General features: G+C 38.5%; 1 protein-coding gene across 1 annotated transcript in view; it reads left to right on the top strand.

Annotated features, from left to right (window-relative positions):
• The window catches only part of NRXN3 (neurexin 3), a 938,203-nt gene that overhangs the window by 392,462 nt on the left and 525,268 nt on the right, over positions 1 to 20,473 (top strand). Inside the window, exon 12 of the mRNA XM_090141457.1 lies at positions 14,372 to 14,491. Coding sequence (XP_089997583.1) covers positions 14,372 to 14,491 — 120 coding nt within the window. The remainder of the gene's footprint in view (positions 1 to 14,371; positions 14,492 to 20,473) is intronic.

Here is a 20,473-nt window from a genome sequence, read left to right on the forward strand (position 1 = left end):
AAATGCAGAAGTTCCAGCATACAGAAACAGGGCAGCAGGGTTAGACCTACACATTAACAAATAGTGAGGGTATTGTGTATGATTTTAAGATACTTCTATTCACTAGTCAGAAAGGTAGGGGTCTGGGGCATTTGCTTGTTTCATTGTTGCTCTTTTACTAAGTAGCTGGATAGGCTTGGCTTCAAACTTGTTTCCTTTGCACTCTTTCTTGTTTTGATGTAGACCAAGTAGGTGATGCAAAAATGTTTCAGTTGTGGTTTGTCTTCCAGACACTTAAGTGGTTTGCCAGGATATGTCCCCAGTAAGTGAGTCAGGGAGAACTTAACATTAATGCTTGGGCTGTGAGAAGAGCATGCAGATATGGAGCACCAGGATCAGTATTTTCTAAGCAGACTTTAAAGTTCCTATAACTAATAAGTGATTAATCTCAGACTGTATTGTAGGTATAATTTCTTGGCCCTCAGTTTAATACATGCCATCCAGATCCCTATCAGACTGCTACCTAGAAGTGGCTGTCCTTGGTATGAGTTCACAAACTAATGGAAGAATACTTTAGGAGCCATTGACCTAAAGCACTAATGTGGAATATGATAAAAGAAAAGTTTGGCCCATGGTCCTACAGAGAATTACACAGTACTTTGTTTTAGAAGAACCTAGTGACATCAGAAATACTATGACACTTCCAGAGGTATTTATTTCTATAAAAATCTGACTCCTGAGGAAAAGTATATTTGAAGATTTGGGAATAGGGGCCTTCTGATTTTCATTCTCCAAGCTTGGTTATGTTAATGGTAAGGCTATGCAAACGTTAGTAGTGCTACAGTATTTGTTCAGCGGTATGATCTGAATGCTTTATAAACATGCATGGATCTCACGCTGCTTCTGTGGAGTCTAGAAATAAGACAGAAAAATTGACAGGATACCAGCTGTTTACTGGCTAGAAATAAAAACATCGTGGGGGAAAAAAACAGAGGAGAGGTGTGTGTAGTCTACCCATTCCTCTATTAGCCCCTACCTACTTTACTAACAAGCAACATGTAGAACTAAAGAGGCTATGTAGGTAGCGTTAGGAACTTTTTTGATTGTGTATGCGTACATCTTTTTAAAGGCTTACAGAGGAGTAACCTTTTCACACATGTGAAGTCTGTCATTACAAATTTACGCTGGAAAACAGGCTATGATTGTCAGTAACCTTTCAGTGTGAAAAGAAAGGGATAGATACTTGTGACCAGCTCATGCCATTAATCAAATTTTCCTTTTTGTGCAACTTTAGCAGGAGGCTAACATATAATGTTAGTTGCTTGGTAGTTAAGCATCCTTACTGCTGAAGTACTTCTATCATATTCTTTTACATCTATCTAAATAGCATCTTACAGTGCTGGCTACTACTCTTCTTTTAAATATGATAAATAAGAATTGATAAAGCTTGTAACTAAAATGTTTAACTAACATGCATAGACATGAGTTGGTCTCAGAAAATGTAAAGTCACCACTTCCTTTCCTTGTGCTTGATTTCTTATTTTTACAATAAAGATCTTTCCTTTTGCTGTTTGTTTTGCTCTTTTGAAAGCATGTATGAGCTTCCATGCGTTTGGGTGAGAAAAGGTACCTGCTGTGATGTCTTTCCAGGAAAAGTCTACTTCTTGGCAAGAAATCTGCTGGGTTTCTTCATTGGTTTTTCTCTGAACCTTAGCTGATTCAGGTGTTTTTTTTTTGTTTTTTTTTTTCAGTTAACACTGTAGTGTAATCCTGCCTAATTGTAGTGATAGCAGACTAGATGTGGATGTTGTATGAAATATGCAGGGGTTACATGAGGGTATGCTTATGAAATTAAGTAACTTAGGTTTATTTGAGAAGGACGTCATCAGTTTGGACATTAGGTGCTGTTTGTCATTGGGAGCATTGGACATAAAGAGTTGGGAATGTGTTTAAAGCCATGTACACCTAGCTTTACCATCCAAGACCCTTCTTCCCACAGGGCTTTTTTTTCCCTTTACACGCTCCTTAGCTGACATGAAAGCTGTGAATTTTAAATCTGAATTTCAAAGGAGTTCTCAGTGCTTGCCTCAGATGTCATCTTTATCTGTAAATCCTCAACTATCCTTCAGTGTGCACTCCTGATCTCCCTGCCTTCCAGAAACATGTGATCTTTCCTTGATAGCTTCTTAAGCTAAATAAGGAGTCTTTTGCCTGTAGGTCTATGTAGCGTTCGTCATCCTTCTTGTCAGGGTTTCTCAATTTTGATGAAGTTCACCAGTGTATGCTACCAGTAGACTGAAGATTGAGGGGTGCCTGTAAGATCACATCCTGTTTAGTTTTACTTTTGTCCTTTTTTTTTTTTTTTTGATGCTGCCCAGACAAGCCAAAAGGTCGGACATCCATGACATAAGGTATTGAGGATACTTTGTTCATTGGTAATACAGGTATTACTTATGTTAGTTGAGTCCCAGTTCTTTGAGGAGTATGTGTTGTGACTAATGCAGAAATAAGGGTTAAATGGTATTATATGAATTATTGGAAACTAGGCTTTGAAGTCACTGTAGGCTTGGCTTCCAAATTTATCAGATTTAATTCAGTTTTACAAAGCTTGTTAAAGTGAAAGGAAAATACTTATTCAGCAGGGTCCAAGTTCTTGCTGTGGCACTCTGGGTAACACAACTATGCCTCAGTTTCTGCCCCAGAAAATATGATGAGCAGTATCTGTCAACTTTATTTAGAAGATGCATTGACTTTGGAGGGTCCTGAAAAAAAAAAAAAAAAAGAACAACTTTACAAATGCTAGGATGTAAAAGAGAGGCTTTGAGGAGACCAGCTGAAAATAAAAATGAAAAAAAATCGAGGGAACATGTGGAGAAACTGTTCTATGTCTCTAGTCCCTGAATAGGATGACTCAGTGAAATTTTACTAGATTCTACTTGTTGCCTTGTCTATAATCTGGAAAACATACAGTCATCAGCGAAACAGTTTCCCTTAAATAGGTGAAATACATAGCAATGCTCTACTTGAAATATCGAGATGATTTCAGGTAGGATAACGTAATCTATGTTGCTTCATAGTCACTATCTTGTGCTAACCATTTCTATTGAAGGAATAGGAAAATAAGACAAGAACAGCTGAATAAATCGTGTCTTTAAGATAGCTAAGCTTTTATATGTCTTTAGCACTGAACACTTCAGTATGCACTGCTAATCCCTCAGCTTTGAAGGAGCAAGTGATCCTTCCCTGATAGCTTCTTCAGTACAGTAAGGAGACTTATATGTGTAGGTCTGAGTGTACTATTCACCATCCTTTTCACCAGAGTGTCTTGCTTTAGGCAGAGGGAACCAGTGTGCACACCTAAGGAATATATGGCTTACCTGTAAAATCTGAAAATGGAAGGTTTCCACTTGCAAGTTTTTGTTGCTGTTTTATATTTGTGGTTTACATGCATGTGATGCTCTGATTTGCAGAATGAGTGCAGTTCTAAACAGACTTGTAAATACTGGCTACCACAATAGAGATTTAAAAACTGAAAAAACTGGTGGACTTCAGTCAGGAGGTAAAATTGTGAAAAGGGAAGAAAAAAAAAAAAAACTCAGCTGCACATACGATGTTTGGCAACTCTGCAGATAATTAATCCTATTTTGTTATCATATTTGCACCTAACTATTATGATGTTCATTATGCTGTTAGAGGGATGTTTAGGATGGTTTGTTGAATAGTCTTAACAATTAGAAATTGTTCTGTGGCACATTTATAACACATCATGCTCTTGAGTTCCACAGGGAATGGTACCTTAAGTGAAAAATATGTCCTATGTATGTACCTTGGCCCTTTGTATTTGGATGAAGATGTATTTGTTGGTGTAAGTATAGAATCATAGAATCCTTAGTGTTGGAAGGGACTTTTAAAGGTCATCTAGTTCAACTCCTCTGCAATGAACAGGGACATCCACAACTAGATCAGGTTGCCCAGGGTGTGATCCAGCCTCGGACTGAAAGTCTCCTGGGATGGGTCATCCATTGCATCTCCAGGCAACCTGTTCCAGTGCCACACCACCTCCACTGTAAAATACTTTTTCCTTATGTCTAACTTAAATCTACCCTCTTTAAGCTTGAAGCTATTTCCTCTTTTTCTGTCACCACATAGCCTGCTAAAGAATCTGTCTCCCTTCTTTCTTGTAGTTCCCCTTTACACCTTGAAAGGCAGCTATTGGGTCACCTTGCATCCTTCTCTTCTCCAGGCTGAACAGTCCCAGCTCTTTTCCTGTTCTTGTAGGAGAGTTGTTCCATCCTGTGCATTATTTTTTTGTGGCCCATCTCTGGACACACTCCAACAGGTCAGTGTTTCTCCTGTGTTGAGGACTCCACATCTGGATGCAGTATTCCAGGTGAGGCCTCATCACAGCAGAGTAGAGGGGCAGGATTGCCTCCCTCTCCCTGCTGGCCACACTTCTTTTGATGCAACTCAGGGTATGGTTGGCTTTCTGGGCTGTGATGGCACGCTGCTGGCTCATGTCCAGCTTTTCACCCACCAATACCCTCAGGTCTTTTTTATAGGGCTGTGCTCAATTCTTTCATCCCCCAAATTGCATTGATAGTCAGGGTTGCCTTGACCCAGGTGCCAGACCTTGTACTTGGATTTGTTGAGCCTCATGACATTCACCTGGTCCATTGCTTAAGCCTGTCTAGGTCACTCCCTCCAATATGTCAAGTGCACCCCACAGTTTGCTGTCATCAATGTCAAACTTGCTGAGGGTGCAATGAACATCAATGACAGTGGGAGTGGGAAAGATATTAAAAAGTATCAGCCCCAGCACTGACTCTGTGGAACACTGCTCATCACTGATCTTCATCTGGATATTGAGCCATTGACTACCACTCTCTGGTCTTGATCGTGCAGCCAGTTCTTTGTCCATTGAACAGTTCTCCATCAAATCCATCTTTCCAATTTGTAGAGAAGGATGTTGCGGGTTACTTTGTCAAATGCCTTACTGAAGTACAGATAGATGACATCAGTGGCTCTTTCCTTGTCCATTGATGCAGTGACACCATCATAAAAGGTCTCTAGGTTGGTTGAGTAGGATTAGTCCTTGGTGAAGCCATGCTGGTACTCCTGTATCACCTTCCTGTCTTCAGTGTGCCTTAGTATAGCTTCCAGGAGTGATCCTGGCACAGAGGTGAGACTAATAGGTCAGTAGTTCTCAAGATCATCCATCTTACCCCTCTTAAAAATGAGTGTGATGTTGCCTTTTTTCTAGTCACCAGGGATTTCACCTGATTGCCATGACTTATCTAATATAATTGGGAGTAGCTTGGCCACTACATCAGCTAACTCCCTCAGGACTCTGGGATGCATCTCATCGGGACCCGTAGACTTGTGGATGTTCAGGTTCTTCAACCTTATCTTTGTTTACAGTTGGAGGGATGCTGCTTCCCCAATTCTCTCCTACCAAACTAAACATTTGCGGGCTGTGTGTCGAGCAGTTATCAGAGAAAATTGAGGCAAAAAAGTTAAGTACCTCAGCCTTCTCCTTGTCTATTTTTACCAGCTTGCTTGTGTTGCTCCTTAGGGGAGATGTGCCCTCCTGGACTTTCCTTTTCTGGCTGTTTTTCCTTTTTTAACACTGTGCTACCAAAGAGGACTGTGAGGTGTGTCCTACATGTTTTTTTTTATGTAACATTTGTAACTGGAGCTCCAAAAGCCTTCTGATTCTACTGTCTGTTCCACTGTCAAGTGGATCTTTAGAAGGAGGAGTCCCTTTCTTTGCCATTGCTTTTTTTGCATTGAAAGAGGGGAACAAAGACACTGTCCCACTATTAAAGCAGTCTCTGATCTCTTGCTGAAATACAAGTATATATACCATCCCTGTGAGGCACTGTACTGCTATTTGTGTATTTTTCCCCACTTTGGCTGATTTGAACTGCTTTCTGATCTCACTTTTTAGACGTAAATGAGAAGTAGATACAATTATACTTAAAAATAAAAAACAAGCATACATTGCTCCTCCCCCAACCCCCAAATAAAAGATCCCACAGAAAAGCACAAAAAGCCTATACGAAAATCATGAGATAATTCCAGCATTTAAGTAATTCCTTTCAATGAAGTAACGATGGCCATTAGACTTTGAGAGGGCTCACCACATTGCTTTCCAGCTTTAGCACCTGCAGTCATTGGTTAAGTCCAACAGAACACTGATGTGTTCCTGGGGAGTAATAACAGTGTAAGTACCCAAACCACAACAGAATTGGCTCTCCTTCATTATATTGCACCTGGCTTTGACTAGTGCTGCATCACTGGAAAGTTAATAACATGTTAAGCTGCCTTAAAATAGGATTTCTTTACCTCTTCATTACGGCTGTGGTCTGTAAAAGTCTGTGTACAGTTGTTGCTGTAGCAGTTGGCTTTAGATTATATCCTATGTTAAAAACTTTGTGAAGCTTTGCATGCTTTGTGAGCTGTGGGTGGCAGACTGCATCCATTAAATTAATATCCCTGAAATGAATGAGTATTTGCTATTAAGGAGATGCATCAGGATTAAAATGCTAAAGCTGTTTCCCTCATTGCTGGAATGTGATCGTCTTCAAAGCAAAATGCATTAGTGCCATAACACTGCAAGGCAGTGCCCAGCCTGCTGCTACTGCTTCTTGCTTCTCTGCTGCCTGGTCTGCACTAACAGAGTGCGTGAGCTCTGCTTTCCCTCAGTTCTGCGTGCACATATTTCTGCAGGCAAGTTGCAGATAAGTCTCAGTATGTCAGCTTCTGAGTTCTTTATACGTGACCTGAAGCATTGGTTGTTCTGATCTCTGAGTCACAAAAACACACTTCTGCTCCTGAGGTGTTTCATACTGCAGCCCAAGCTCAAAACAAAGGTAATGCCAGTCTGACAGAACTAAGTTTGAAATTAATTTAATTAAGCTATTGTAAATATTAATTTTAAAAGCATGAATGCTTGATTTAAAAAAAAAAAAAAACACAACTTTTTTTTTGTACTTATGTATCCTTTTTTGCCCTCCTCTGGTTGTGAATATAAATCTCTTTCTTTACGAGTGGGAATAACTGCCCATGGATAAGTTTCCTAGTAAGAATGGAAAGCCATTTATTATGATTGAAATATTGAAAAGAAAATATATTTCTGAAACATTGAAAAGATCTTTTGTTTAATGTTAGTTTTTAACAAATTGATTTCTTACTGAGTCACGATGACATTTTCTTTGGAAGAACTGGAAAATTCCTACAGTAAAATTGTTATTTCTCATCAGTTTTCTGATTAGAAGAAATGTTTTTCTGATATTTCTTTAAAAAAAAAAAAAAAATTCTTTGGTAACCATAAGCAATAGTCTGTAATCTCTGGAAATATTATAATTCGGCGATGATGAAATTGCTTCAAACAATGAGAATAACCCACTGCCCTTGATGGAAAAAGAACAAGTGCAGTTTTTGCCATGTATATGACCTGTACCATGTATGTGACTGAACTGTCTCCTATTTTCTATTCTTAAATCATAAGTTATATTCATACTGAGTAAAAGACGTAAAACAGAATTTATACAGTGTGTTGTTATAGAGCCATATGAACAAGCTTTGCTTTTGTGAATGCTACTTGAATCCATATTGAGTTCTAATACATTCATTAACTAGGGTGTCTATAAATGAAAGCAACAGTCATCCAATATGCCATTGCAGGTATTTGTAGTGAGCAAGGAAAATGTGTGTTTACATATAAATTCATACATATATATTAAGGATGTGTGTCTGTGGTAAGGGCTTTTTAAAGTACACTGTATCCAAACAGTTAAAACCCAACTCAATTTTTTTTTTTCCATCAAGTTTCTAGGAAGACTCAGGTATATTTCATAAATAACTAGTTGGGCGGTAAAGTTACTTCTTATTTAATTAATTTCATGAACTTGAATAGTTTGGCTGCTGGGAGAGGAGTTCTCATTTGCTCTTGTGAAACTGATTCTGTGGGTGTCTATAAGTTTTTGTGTATGCTCTTCTTTTATTGCTGTATGAATGTAAATAGTTAAACTTTGTTCCTGGTTAGGCTGGTATAAATCATGTTCACAGAATCACAGAATGGCCAGGGTTGGAATGGACCTCAAGGATCATGAATCTCCATCCCCTCTGCCACATGCAGGGCCACCAACCTCCCCATTTAATTGCTAGACCAGGCTGCCCAGGGCCCCATCCAATCTGGCCTTGAACACCTCTAGGGACGGGGCATCCACAACCTCTCTGGGCAGCCTGTTCCAGTACCTCACCACTCTCTCTGTAAAGAACTTCCCCCTGATGTCCAACCTAAATCTCCCCTCCCTCAACTTAAAACCATTTCCCCTCATCCTGCTGTTATCTACCCTTTTCAAAGAGTTGATTCCCCTCCTGTTTGTAGGCTCCCTTTATGTATTGAAAGGCTGCAATGAGGTCACCCCGCAGCATTCTTTTCTCCAGGCTGAACAAGCCCAGCTCCCTCAGCCTGTCTTCAGAGGGATGGTGCTCCAGTCCCCTGATCATCTTTGTGGTTCTCCTCTGGACCATCTCCAGCAGCTCCCTGTCTTTTTTGTACTGGGGGCTCCATATTTGGATGCAGACTATATTAACTTTCCAATGATGTCGATCTTCAAAGCTGTAAATAGAATGTCTCTGTAAACCTTGCTTAAAAGCATTTCTTAAAGTATATGTCTTGTTTAATGTGATACAAGATGGTTCTGTTCCTTGAGGAAATGGAAAAGTTGGTACAGGTAAGGTTGCCCAGTGATGGTCTGTAGGGAAGTGAAATTGCTTATTTCTTGTTGGCAGACAATGTTTTCTTAAAAAGTGGGTTTCTAAAACCTGTATATGAGCAAAACAATTGTGTATGTATGTGAATACATTGATTTGAATGGGGTATCTACTTGTGTCTGTAGTGTAGTCTTGAGAGTCTGGGTTTTCCAGTTGTTTCCTAGCAATTAACAATGCTCCTGAGTTGTACAGTGAATCTCAGTCAAGAAAAAAATTTACCTAAAACTCCTTGACCATACTAATGCTGCCTGAAAACACAAAAAATTAACACTATTATGTGTTCGTCGAGACAAAAATGTCAGCTGCTGTAGAGACCTTCAATACATCTATCCATATGAACTGTGCATGTATTTAAACATTTACCCTATCCTTTTTAGGAAGTCGTCTTGTCTTAAGAAGTCATGAAGTTTTGTGAACATTTAGCAGCTTCTTTGTCCTCACGCTCATTTCTTCTGATTACTTTTTGCCTTGTTTAAACTTAACTCCAGTCATTTTGACTGAGTATCTTTGCTCCTAGAATATCTTCTGCCCGTCACTTGAAAAGACAATAGTTGTAGGTATTACCACACAAAATGCAAAACCACATTCCACATCTACCACATTCCAAAACATTATGCAAAATCATTTCAGGTATATTGCTAAATATATATTCTAAAAGATTAATATTATTTGGTGGAGAGTTTTGGTTAAGATCAGGTAAGAGTATTACATTTTGATGTAGTATTTTCAAGTGATGTTATAATAATTGCTTAATGTTAATTATTCTTGTAAAAGCTTTCCAGTTTTTTCTCCTGGCTCTATATAAAATTTCTTTTCTGTTCTGCTCTGTCGGACAACTCTGCAGTTTAATTAGTCACATCTAAATATTCTTTAAAGTCTATCCAGATTAGTAGATTATTTTCCTTTAAGCTTTGAGGGAATCTATCTTGTTTCCATGATTCATCCTTATGTTTCACAAGCCTGTGCACACGTTTTTCGTGATGAATCACATTTTGTTAGCACATCAGTGAAAACAACCTAAACACCTCTCCTCAGAGCAAGAGGAAAAAATGAATATAAATCCTTGCCTTGGGGTGCTGATGGCATCCCTAAACAAAGTATAAAATATGCAAAAATATTTCCTGACAGTGAGCAAAACTTAAATGACAGCTGAGTATTTTAAATAAAAATAAATGCAGATAAAAAATTTTATTGTTACTGTTGGTCTTCTCTAAATAGCATTGTTTACCCCTGTAGAATTATTTATTGTTGTAATTGTAATGAGGAAGAGTCTTTCTCATTCTCATCAGTCTGGCAGTGTCCTTTCTGGTTGTCTCTTCTGATATGTTTGACCTCATCTATAGTGAAGGATAAGATAAACAATAATGAAACTAGCCTTGTTTCAAGAAGTCTGTTTTAATCATATAAAGGGATCACATGATTACAGCCTACATTCAGGGTAAAGGCACACTCTTTGATCCAACTGTGAGAAAATAGTGAGAGGATTAATCCTTTGCCTTTCACGGGAGGGAGTTTTTTATGCTGTTAGCCGATTAGGGTGGGTAACAGCTGATGCTTTCCGAGCTTTGTTTTAAATGCATCCCTTAGTCTAGTTGTTTGCTCTGAATGAGCGAGTTTTGAGGGGCCAGATGGAAAGCAACTTGTTATTTTCAAAAGGCATGAACTGCTCTCTGTTTGTTCATACTCGTTGCGTTCTTCTTGACGCTTATTATCTATTGGGACCAAGCTATTAACTGGCAGCAGCGCACCTTTGATATAGAAATAAAGATTTGGACGTACTGGGCCAACTGGATGGAGTTTTTCCATGTTTGAAAGTGTATAATATTTATTTCATGTGAACTACATGCACATGAATATTAACTAGATTTCAAAGGATTCATGGGATCATGGGGAGGAGCTGCTGCAGCTGAGTCAAGTAATCTTTGCTCAGGAAACCTCAGTCTGCCACTAGACTAATTCTGTCGGAGTATGGGGGCACATGAGATATTTCTTTCTCCTTCTGATTAGGTAATGTTTGCCACTGCAGTGAGAGAGTACGTATTAGCCTGCCTCATGTGAATTGAAAAATGGCAGGTAATGATTGTTTCTGAGTGATATGCCATTTCTTAGATATTATTATGGTGCTGGAAGGACCAAGAAGGCTGGAGACGCATGCAGGTGTTTTCTAGATTCATAAGAATCATACTCTGGTTGCTTAATAGTTAAGTTATTGTGGAAGTAGAAATTCTGTGGTTGTTTTTCCTGTTAAATTGCCCCTTACTTGTTCTCACTTAAAAATGAAAAAAAAATGCAAAAATTGTCTAATGCCCAGCTATAAATAGTGTTGCCAGGCATCCAACTTATGACAGCACTACTTCATTCTTTTGGCTCCTTGTGTTTTCTGATAAACAATACACAAATGGAAGATGCACATCTTTGACTTTATCTGACCAACTACCCTTTTGCTTTGCCACTTCGTATACTTGCATTTCTATAGATAAAGGGTGATATGCAAGATGGCTTGAAAGTTGGGGACAAAAACTCTTCTGTCAAAGCACTTGTTTTTGTATTTAGCTGTAAGACCATATATGTGTCTCACTGGGTGTTTAAGGAGAGAATTGGATCCCCACCACATTGTGACTCATTTCTTTTTTATTTCCCAGTATCTGCAACTATTGAATTGGGAATCTTCAAGTCCTCTTAAAAACTGACCACATATAAATATCTGTGTAATAACAGCATGTGTAGTCACCTTGCTCAGTGAGATGAGGTTTGGCATCCAGATGTGGCAATCACTTTATGCAGTTTCTGGAACTGCTTTGAATTCACTGGGATTCAGGGAGCAGCAATTCATTTGTGCTGTCAGTTGAAAAAGTGGGACATGATTTTGCAGCTTTTTGGGTCAACCCACTTGGTACATAAATGTCTTCAAAGCATTTTTAAACAGCAGTGAAATACTGTTTGTAAGCACTCCTTTGAATTTCAGATATGACCAATGGATGCTTTCAAGCATTCTCATGGGTATGTGGGGCTTTTTTTGTATGCATTATTGTTCAGGGAACTCAATGAAAAGAAGCCCATGCTTACTATTGCGTACAAAATGGAGGCTTATGCATGAAGTATTAAAGCTCTTATTTAATTTTTTCTAGACTGATTAATGTTAAACTGATCAAGTCAGGGACCAGTAAACATGAAGTTGTTTGCATTCATAGTGCTTAATTTTCAAATTCGTGAGCACAAACTATTAACTAGATAGCAGTCTCATTTGTGGGCAACCTTTTCTTTTGGAAAAAAGTTGGAAACCGTAAAACTTTCATTCATTTCTGAACTGACTAATATACATTTTCTGTGGATCTAGTCAGATAACTTCTGTAATTGTTCCAATTTTCTTTTCAAAGTGTTACAGTGGACATTAAGATGGCAGTGATAAGCCAAGCAAGCTCTTTTTGGTCGATTCCCACTTTGTCAGGCTAGAATTGAAAAGTGATCAGTCACCTTGAGCTGCTGAACCATATAGAATGCAGTTGCCTAGAAAACTCTGTATTATCTGGTCAGATGGCATCTTACAGACACACTAGGAGGTCATTTGGACCTAAGATATGGCTGTGTAGAACTACAATAACTGATTTGGTATGTTCTGATATAGGCATTAATTTTACAGGCCATCCATGTGCATCCTTTCGTAATACACACTTTAGAAAAAAAATGTATTCTCACTAATGTAAATCTAGTGTAACTTTTAAAAATTCTATTAAATAGAGTTTTAGCTTGCCTAATTCAATAGAACATAAGGTTTCTAGCTGTGATCTTGCTGCTAGGATTACATTCATGGTGCAGTGTGCCTTTGGCACAAAGATGGAGAAACTGCAGGGGTTATGGGTTTCCTGTCAAAGAAGTATCTTCTGTAATTGCAGTATAACTCCCCGGCCTTTTAAATGGAGAATGACTTCTCATTTTTCAGATCACTGTAGAAAGAGGTTTTTTTTTCCTCTTGCTCTGTGTTAAAATTGGATAGCAACAGACTTCATTTGGAAGGGGATCACTCTGCCTTTTTGTTCACATGAACTGCATGACCCCCATTGGGAATGACACAACATTCATTCTGTTACTGTTTCTTCCTGTATGATTCCCCTAGCATGTTACATCTTAGCTGAATGAAATGATGCCTGCTTTGCCCACATTCCCTATCAGGAAGATGAAGTTACCATAATGTTGCTAGTTAGGTAGTATGCATACTCTGGACTGTCTGTTGTCCCTGTATATGATTCCTACCCCTTTCCTTCAGTTCTGTTTCACTGTATAATATGCTACTCTTAGTGTAGACCTTATTAGTGTGCACCACGACACAGACCAGAGTGGGTGCGTCCCCTTTGTGCAGAGCTTTGCTCCAAGATGTGTGTATTTCATTCTGTCAGTGAAGTTGGACTGTATAGTAACCCATTCCATGAAAACTGGTCAAAGTAACTGAATTAAAAACACTGTTTTTTTTTTTTTTTTAATTGAGCAACTATGGGATATAACCTGTATATCTGACATTTCATTTTACCAACGCAGTAAGTTGAGCCACTCTAGTTCCTTATGTTATTCCTGTCTTGTTGCTCTTAATATGTTTAATATATCTTTGCTTTTCCTTGCTGGTTTCCAATTTTGCTTTTTTGAGCAGTGAGCCCAAGCTTCATGAGCAAAAAGTTCTGCTGTCCTATTGTGTGTTTCTCTGATACACCTTTGTCAAAAAACTTAAGTACTGTGCTGAAATGAGCACAGATTTTTTTTTTTTTTTTTTAAATTTAGCACACACCATTCTTCGCTTACCATTTGACATGAGTGAACTATTCCAATTCTATAATCTGAACAATTAATGTTTTAAGTAATTGCCTGTCAACCATGGTGGGTGAGAGCAAAACTGGATGAATATGGGTAGCACAAATGCTGTTTTTCCAGGAGCATTGCTTGCAAGGACAACTGTGGGTATACTTTTTTGGAGAGAAATGGGTTCCTCTTTCTTTATTGACACATAACTCAAGGCACGCTAAGCACCCTGTGTAAGTACAGCCAGACTACTCTGTGAAACAACATTAGAGCAATCAGCCAGGTGGTGGTGAGTGGTACTGATAGCCTTTCTGTAGTATTGTTATTACTATATTTCTTTTTTTGAGTTAATTCTTTATTTTTGAGACTGAAAGACTGAAAACAGCCTGGTGTTTGATACTTAAGTGTTGGGAGGCCAGTGTGATTAACTCTGGAAAGAATCCCTTGTGACTAGTGTAAATGAAGGTTCTTAAGAGAGAAAAAATTGTAAATGGTTACTTTACCCTAGAGTTATTTCTGTCATCAACTCATTTTTCTAATACTGCCGTGCCCTGTACTATAGCACCAGAGGGATTTCTATCTCTTGTGATATATGTGTGACCTCTGGAGAGAAAGGCACTGCTCTGAGTATAAATGTTTGTGACCCTTGACTCCCTTTGAGCTGGAAAGGCGTACTTCTGAGGGTTGATTGCAGGCAATAATGCACCTACCCAGTTTCCTAGTCTGTATTGCACCAGGTTGATTTTGGTGACTTTTCCAATTGGTCAGATATTGAACTAATTTGAAGTCTGTTCTTAACTGTCAAACCTATCACCATCTGCAGGCAAGGGACCTGAAACTCTTTATGCGGGGCAGAAACTAAACGACAATGAGTGGCACACTGTTCGGGTAGTTCGACGTGGAAAGAGCCTCAAACTGATGGTGGATGATGACGTTGCTGAGGGTGAGTGCAGTGTATAAGTAGTTCTGGTTATTACTGTTGTTCTCTACTCCCCATCTCTTCTCTGCTTTTACATCCATTCCCCCTGTCTTTTTGTCTCTCTCCTCTTTTTTTTTTTTTTTTTTTTTTTTTGCTGATCCTCGTCACTTTCTGTGTACTTAATAGTGCTATGCTGAAAACTATTGTTCAGCTCTGTGACAAGAACTGTTCCCAGCCAGTTCCAGAAGGTTCTGAGCCAATAATCATATCTGAGTTATGCGCTTAGGAGACAAATGAGCTTGCACATAGTCAAAAGCACAAAGGTGTTGAACATCACATACTCTTGTGCCTGGCTCAGATAGGCTCTGAGTACACCTCATTCCTGAGCTGCGAGTGTGGCAATTTCCTGTGCTGTGGAATGAAAGCTTAAGCCTTCTAAAACTTTCCTTTGAACAAACTTTTCCTGGAAGTTAAAACCTGCATTTGATAGATATGGTAAAGAATGTGGACTTCTGTCTCTACTATTGTTTTTAAAATTCTTGTGCCCATGGCTTAGAGCCATGCAGAAGAAAGGGCAAATAGAACACTTTGCTCTCAGCTTTCTTCAAGAGATTAGGAAGGACCCTAACTCACTGAAATATTGCTTATTGTAACACACGGAATGTGTCAGTCTTATTTTTTTTTTCTTGCATTCTCTGACAGATTTTTAAGCTTATGCTTCTTTTTGTAGAAATGGAATTGAAGAGGAGGAAAAAAAGATGTGTCCCAAGTTAGGAGATTTGCACAAAAATGACCAAACTACTTTACAATGATCTTTTTTTTCATTGCAGAAAAAAAGATCTTTATATGTGATATTTCTTGTCTATTTCTCCACAGCTGGAAGAGACAGAAACCTTTTTCATTTTTTGAATAATAATATAAAATTTCTCAAAGCTGTACAACTGTAGAAACTGAGTTTTTAAGAAAAACACCAGGAGTTTCACACTGACGATAGAATTCAAGACTGACAATAGGATCACAAAGAACATTAAGGCAACATTGATAAGAGTATATTCATTTACTTGTATCCACTGCTGTTTTGCTAAATGCTGGTGTCCTCTCTACAAGCTTCTACTCAGAAAGCAATGAGAGAGAACAGCTACTGTAGGATATATGTTTCTGGAGCTGCCTATCTCTGCAAAATGTTTTTTATTACTGTGTAAATATAATGAATTGTAAGTAATGTGGTAATGAGATTGTCTGGTAGGCCAGGAGTAGGATTTTGAAATAAGTCCAAAGATAGGGGTTTGCAGGAAAATGACTTAATGTAAATTTTCCCTCTGAAGTAAATATATCCTGTGCTATAAGCTGATAATTTGCAAGAGAGAATCGAAGAAGAATATGAATGAAAAAATTGCCTTGTAAGAATTGGCAGAGACTTGATCAACACTAGCCTGGAGGAAAATGAAATTTTATTCAAGTGGGATCTTTCTGAATTAGTGAAACATGCAGGTAAATGCATCATCTTTTTTACTTTTGCATTTTAGTAGAACAGCTTCTCTGGATATGAGTTGTTTTTTTTCCAGCAAGTACCATGAGGTGGCACTCTCTGCATTTGTAACTCAGTCCCCAGAAATGCCATCTGTTTTTCATAGTCCATTTTTTGTGAAACAGTGTTTATAAATAATAATGATACAATCCTATACTAAAATAGGATCTGCATATGTACATGAATTACATAATTAAAGATGCATTGCTGCTAAAAATATCTATTAAAAGACGACCGCCACAGTGAAGTCAAAAGTCAAAACCAGAGTTAAGACTTCCTGTGCAATCTGCATTCTGCTTCCTGGGATATATGATATAGTTTTAGATGTGGTCACATAGATTTTTCCACTGGATTCATGCTCTCTTTAGGCATAGATCAGAAGTCTAAATTAGGCCCCCATTAAAAACAAGCAACCTAATTGATTGTTGCTCGTTTGGAACAATGCACGCAAATTAAATTTTGTTCTTAATATAGAGCTGTTTTTTTCCCCTTGTGTATGCCACTCACCAATATGTTTATGTGGAAGTAAGAAGTTGTATCTAGATTCACTCCTTTGTCTGTTTTATGAAGTGAGTAGGAGTTTTTTTCCCCTTTTACAGGTTTCGAAGGCATCAAATCAAAGTTAGGTGCATTTGGTACAATTTTGACATGATTTCTCAATCATTTATGTGTGTGACTATTCAGCAAGTCTGTAAATTGGGTTCTATTATCTCATTTCTGCTACTGGGAGAACTGTATCAAGACAGTTAACGATCACTTGTGAAAAATTTGCCATGGACTTTCTGACTTACTGGCTTCCTACAGGCAGCTTAAGGCAGAGTCATCATCCAGTTCCTCTGGACAGCATTTTGCTGCTTAATCACAAAACTCTTCTACTCCCTTCTCACTGTAACTGACCACTGAATATCAGTGGTAAATGATGTGTAAGTACAGCAGGCATATTTCTCTCCACAGCATCTTATTAGCACCCGAATTCCACAGTAGAGGCTGGAAATCTTTGTTTGCTACCACTTGAACTGACAAGCTGCTGAATGTGGTAGTTGTTAAAATACTCTGTACAGACCAGAATGAAGCAAATGAGAAGAACTCTAGGACTGACAGCTGCTGAGACCTGAAGATACCAGATTTTAACCCTGTGGTCTTTTACGAGAAGATACCTCTGTCCTGTAATATCATGCTCTTTTCAGCCTTTCGCGGAACTTCTCCTGACTATCTGTACTGCCATTGCTGTCCTATTTTTCTTAAGACAGTCTCATTTTTCCCATTTCTTACATCTTCTAAAAGTCTGAATTTACCTCTTCCAACCTCATTCACTCAATTTTTAATTCCCCCTGTATGTGTTTCCTATCCCAGTGTATTCCAGCTTTCAAAGGCCTAGCTTTGTATCCCCTACTCTCACAAATTGTTCTTTGCATCTAATTAAGAGTAGAAGAATCTCCCTGCTCTTGGTACCTGACATCTCTACATTTTTAGTTTACCAACCTGCTGAAGTTTAAAAAAAAATAAAAAACAAAACAAAACAGAAAAAAAACAGGATTGAAATGTTATTTTTTTCAAAAGAGAAATACAATTCTCTTGGTTTAGAAAAGTTAGAAATTTTTGTTTGGTAAATGGTGATGATACTAAAGAAAGTCTTAAAGGTGGGTAAGAAATAGTTTGTCTAAAGAAACTTACCGTACCCAGATTTTTTTCAGTGCCTATGACCTGACATTTTGTCAGAATAAAATATTTCATATAAAGGCCTGTTTCAGAATTTTAAAACATTTGTATTTGTACTACAGATTGAATTTCTGAATAGTCAGGAGTATGTGACTGCTTTCATTTACTTGTAAATTTGTCCAATCTATGTGCTTGGGTTGCTGATTTCCATGTCAAAGGTCTTTGTATAACTGTCTCTAAATTTAGATCTACTGTTGAAATTGGGAATAAGCAAAAAGAAAGGAAAAAAAATCACATTTTTATATTTGTATTTTGAGTAAATACTTGAGAACACTTTTTTTTTTTCTAACAACTTCCTTTTTACAGTCTTTGTCAAACTGTGATCAAGTTTTTCAAAGTATAAGTTGAAAAATTTCACTTAGTGTTTGGTCATGAAAGGCGAGTTGGATATTTAGTATTGAAGAAGGCCTAAGCAAGTTAGAGACTGTCAGCTCACCTAATTTGACTCGTCATATAAACAATTAGTTCAGACAACAGGAAAAAAACCAACAACAATATGTTACAAATAGAAGTGATGAAAGATTTTGTTTCTTAATCTGGGAGTTAGGTGAGAAATGAAAGCAGATCTCAGGTGGCAGTACTAAGGATGAGGAAGCTTCTAAGTCCAGTGGATCTCTCAGGCAAATTAAAAGAGGAGTTTTTCTTGAAATTGAAGTATAGTGAACAGTGAGGCTTACAGATCCACTCTCAGTATCTCAGATATAACTTCTGCAGTGGCTAGTCAAGAGCTGTGTATGCATGCTAATTGACCAACAGATGCAATCCAGCATGATATTATTGATAAATTCTTCTTATCTGTATCCCATTCCAAATAATTAGCATGTCTTTATCTGGTATCAGTTTTTTCACAAAACTAGTGTATTTTTGTGCCTTTTATTCTTTTAAACCTGGTAGAACTTCACCAGTGTGTTAAAACATTTCTGCAGTAGGAGAACCAATAGAGCTGATGTAGGGCTGTATAGTAAAGAAGGGACCTGTTTTTAAGAATCACACTGATTAGTCTGTATTGAAAGAGACAGCATGGAAAAAAAAAAAAAAAAAAAAAAACTTCTAATAAGGCATCCAAATATTGCCCAGAGGAACTGACTCTTCTGCCTTAGAGTTGCTATGAAAAGCTGCAGAAAGTGGCTTGAAGTCAGATACTTCACATATAGTCTCTAATTGTACCTATCTTCTTTTGTTGGGTGTGGGGTGGAAACTTATTAGGATCTTGGCTGTTTTCTCTAGAAGTACTGAGCCTCAAATGAGAACAGTTAAGTAGCTATATATTCTGCTAAGTTGGATACCAAATGTTTGAGATCCAAACTCACATTTCTATGTTTACCTCTCTGTTCCTCAATGTTGTGTGTATAAAATTGAAAATGGTATCTTATAATCTGGGAGTTCTGTAAGTGGACTGAGGTTACCTGGTGTGCTGTGCTGATCAGCACTAATGGGAGGCTGCCCCTGGCCAGCTGCTGGAAGCTCAGCTGTGCTCACTGCATCTCCTCAAAAGGAGAGAGAAAATAAGATGATCGCTCATGGTTCAGCATAGAGATGAGGAATTCAGCTGCCCCTTAATGCTGTGCACAAAACATGCTCAACACAAGGAAAAATAATTTATTGCCAAGTAAAAATTGAGTAAGATGGTGAGAAATAATGACAAAAATTTAAATATTTTTCCCCCTCCTTTTCTCAGACTCAATTTCACACCTTCCTTTGCCAACTCCTTTATCTCCTTGAGCAGAATGGGAAGATGTTGAATTGGAGGTTGCAGTCTTCTCTGCAACTATTTCTTCCATGCAATTTTCTTCTGTGCCAGCATGGGTTCTTTTCGCAGGCTGCAGTTGCATCTGAACTGCTCGAGCATGGGTCATCTCCACTGTCTGTCAGGAAAAACTGCCTCAGTGTGTGTCCTCCCCAGGTCACAATTCTTCCATGGCACATCTGCCTGGTGTGGTGTGAGGTCACCTCTGGGCTGTAGTGTGAATATCTGCTATGGAGCGGTCCTCCATGGGCTGTGGCAGAATCTCTGCTCTAGTGCCTGCTGTGCCTCATCCCCCTCTTCCTTCCCGGACCTCAGTGTTTGCAGGGCATTCTTGCACTTTTCTTTCCTTCTTCCTCACTTCCATGCAGCATTTTCTCCTTTCTTAAGCATCTTTGCTTTGAGGTGCTACCAGCATACCTGAGGGGTGCAGCTGAGTCCAAGGGGATGGTGAGGGGGGGCTTTTTGGAACTGACTGGTAATGGCCATATGTGGGCCAGCATGGTCTCTGACCTCTGTTCACAGCTATCTCCCTGCAGACCTGGTCTTGCTGCCAACAGCTGGTCATGAAAATCCAGAACAATAGTCTTTGTTTAAAGGCATGTAGTCATAGAATGAAGAGAAATGACTTTAAACTGGAAGAGGGTAGATTAAGACTAGATATTAGGAAGAAATTAATTATTTGTGAGGGTGATCAGACACTAGAAAAAGAGAGGTTGTAGATGCCCCCTCCCTGGAGCATTCGAAGCCTGGCTGGGTGGGGCTTTGGGCAGACTGATCTAGTGGGGAGTGTCCCTGCGTATAGCAGGGGGGTTGGAACTAGATGATCTTAAGGTCCTTTCCAATCCAAACCATTCTATGTTTCTGTGACTTTCATGACCCTTCAGTCCTGTCTTAATGTTTTTGTCCAGGTTCTTGCAGCCGGTATACTCAAGCTACTTCACCAAGACTGTCATTTCTTTTTTTTTCTTTTTTTTTGTAGAATTAATTTAGTAATGCTGTAAGTCTGGAAACT

The sequence above is a fragment of the Phasianus colchicus genome, chromosome 5 (genome assembly GCF_987193195.1).
Source record: "Phasianus colchicus chromosome 5, bPhaCol1.hap1.1, whole genome shotgun sequence".
In the NCBI taxonomy this organism is placed as follows: Eukaryota; Metazoa; Chordata; class Aves; order Galliformes; family Phasianidae; genus Phasianus; species Phasianus colchicus.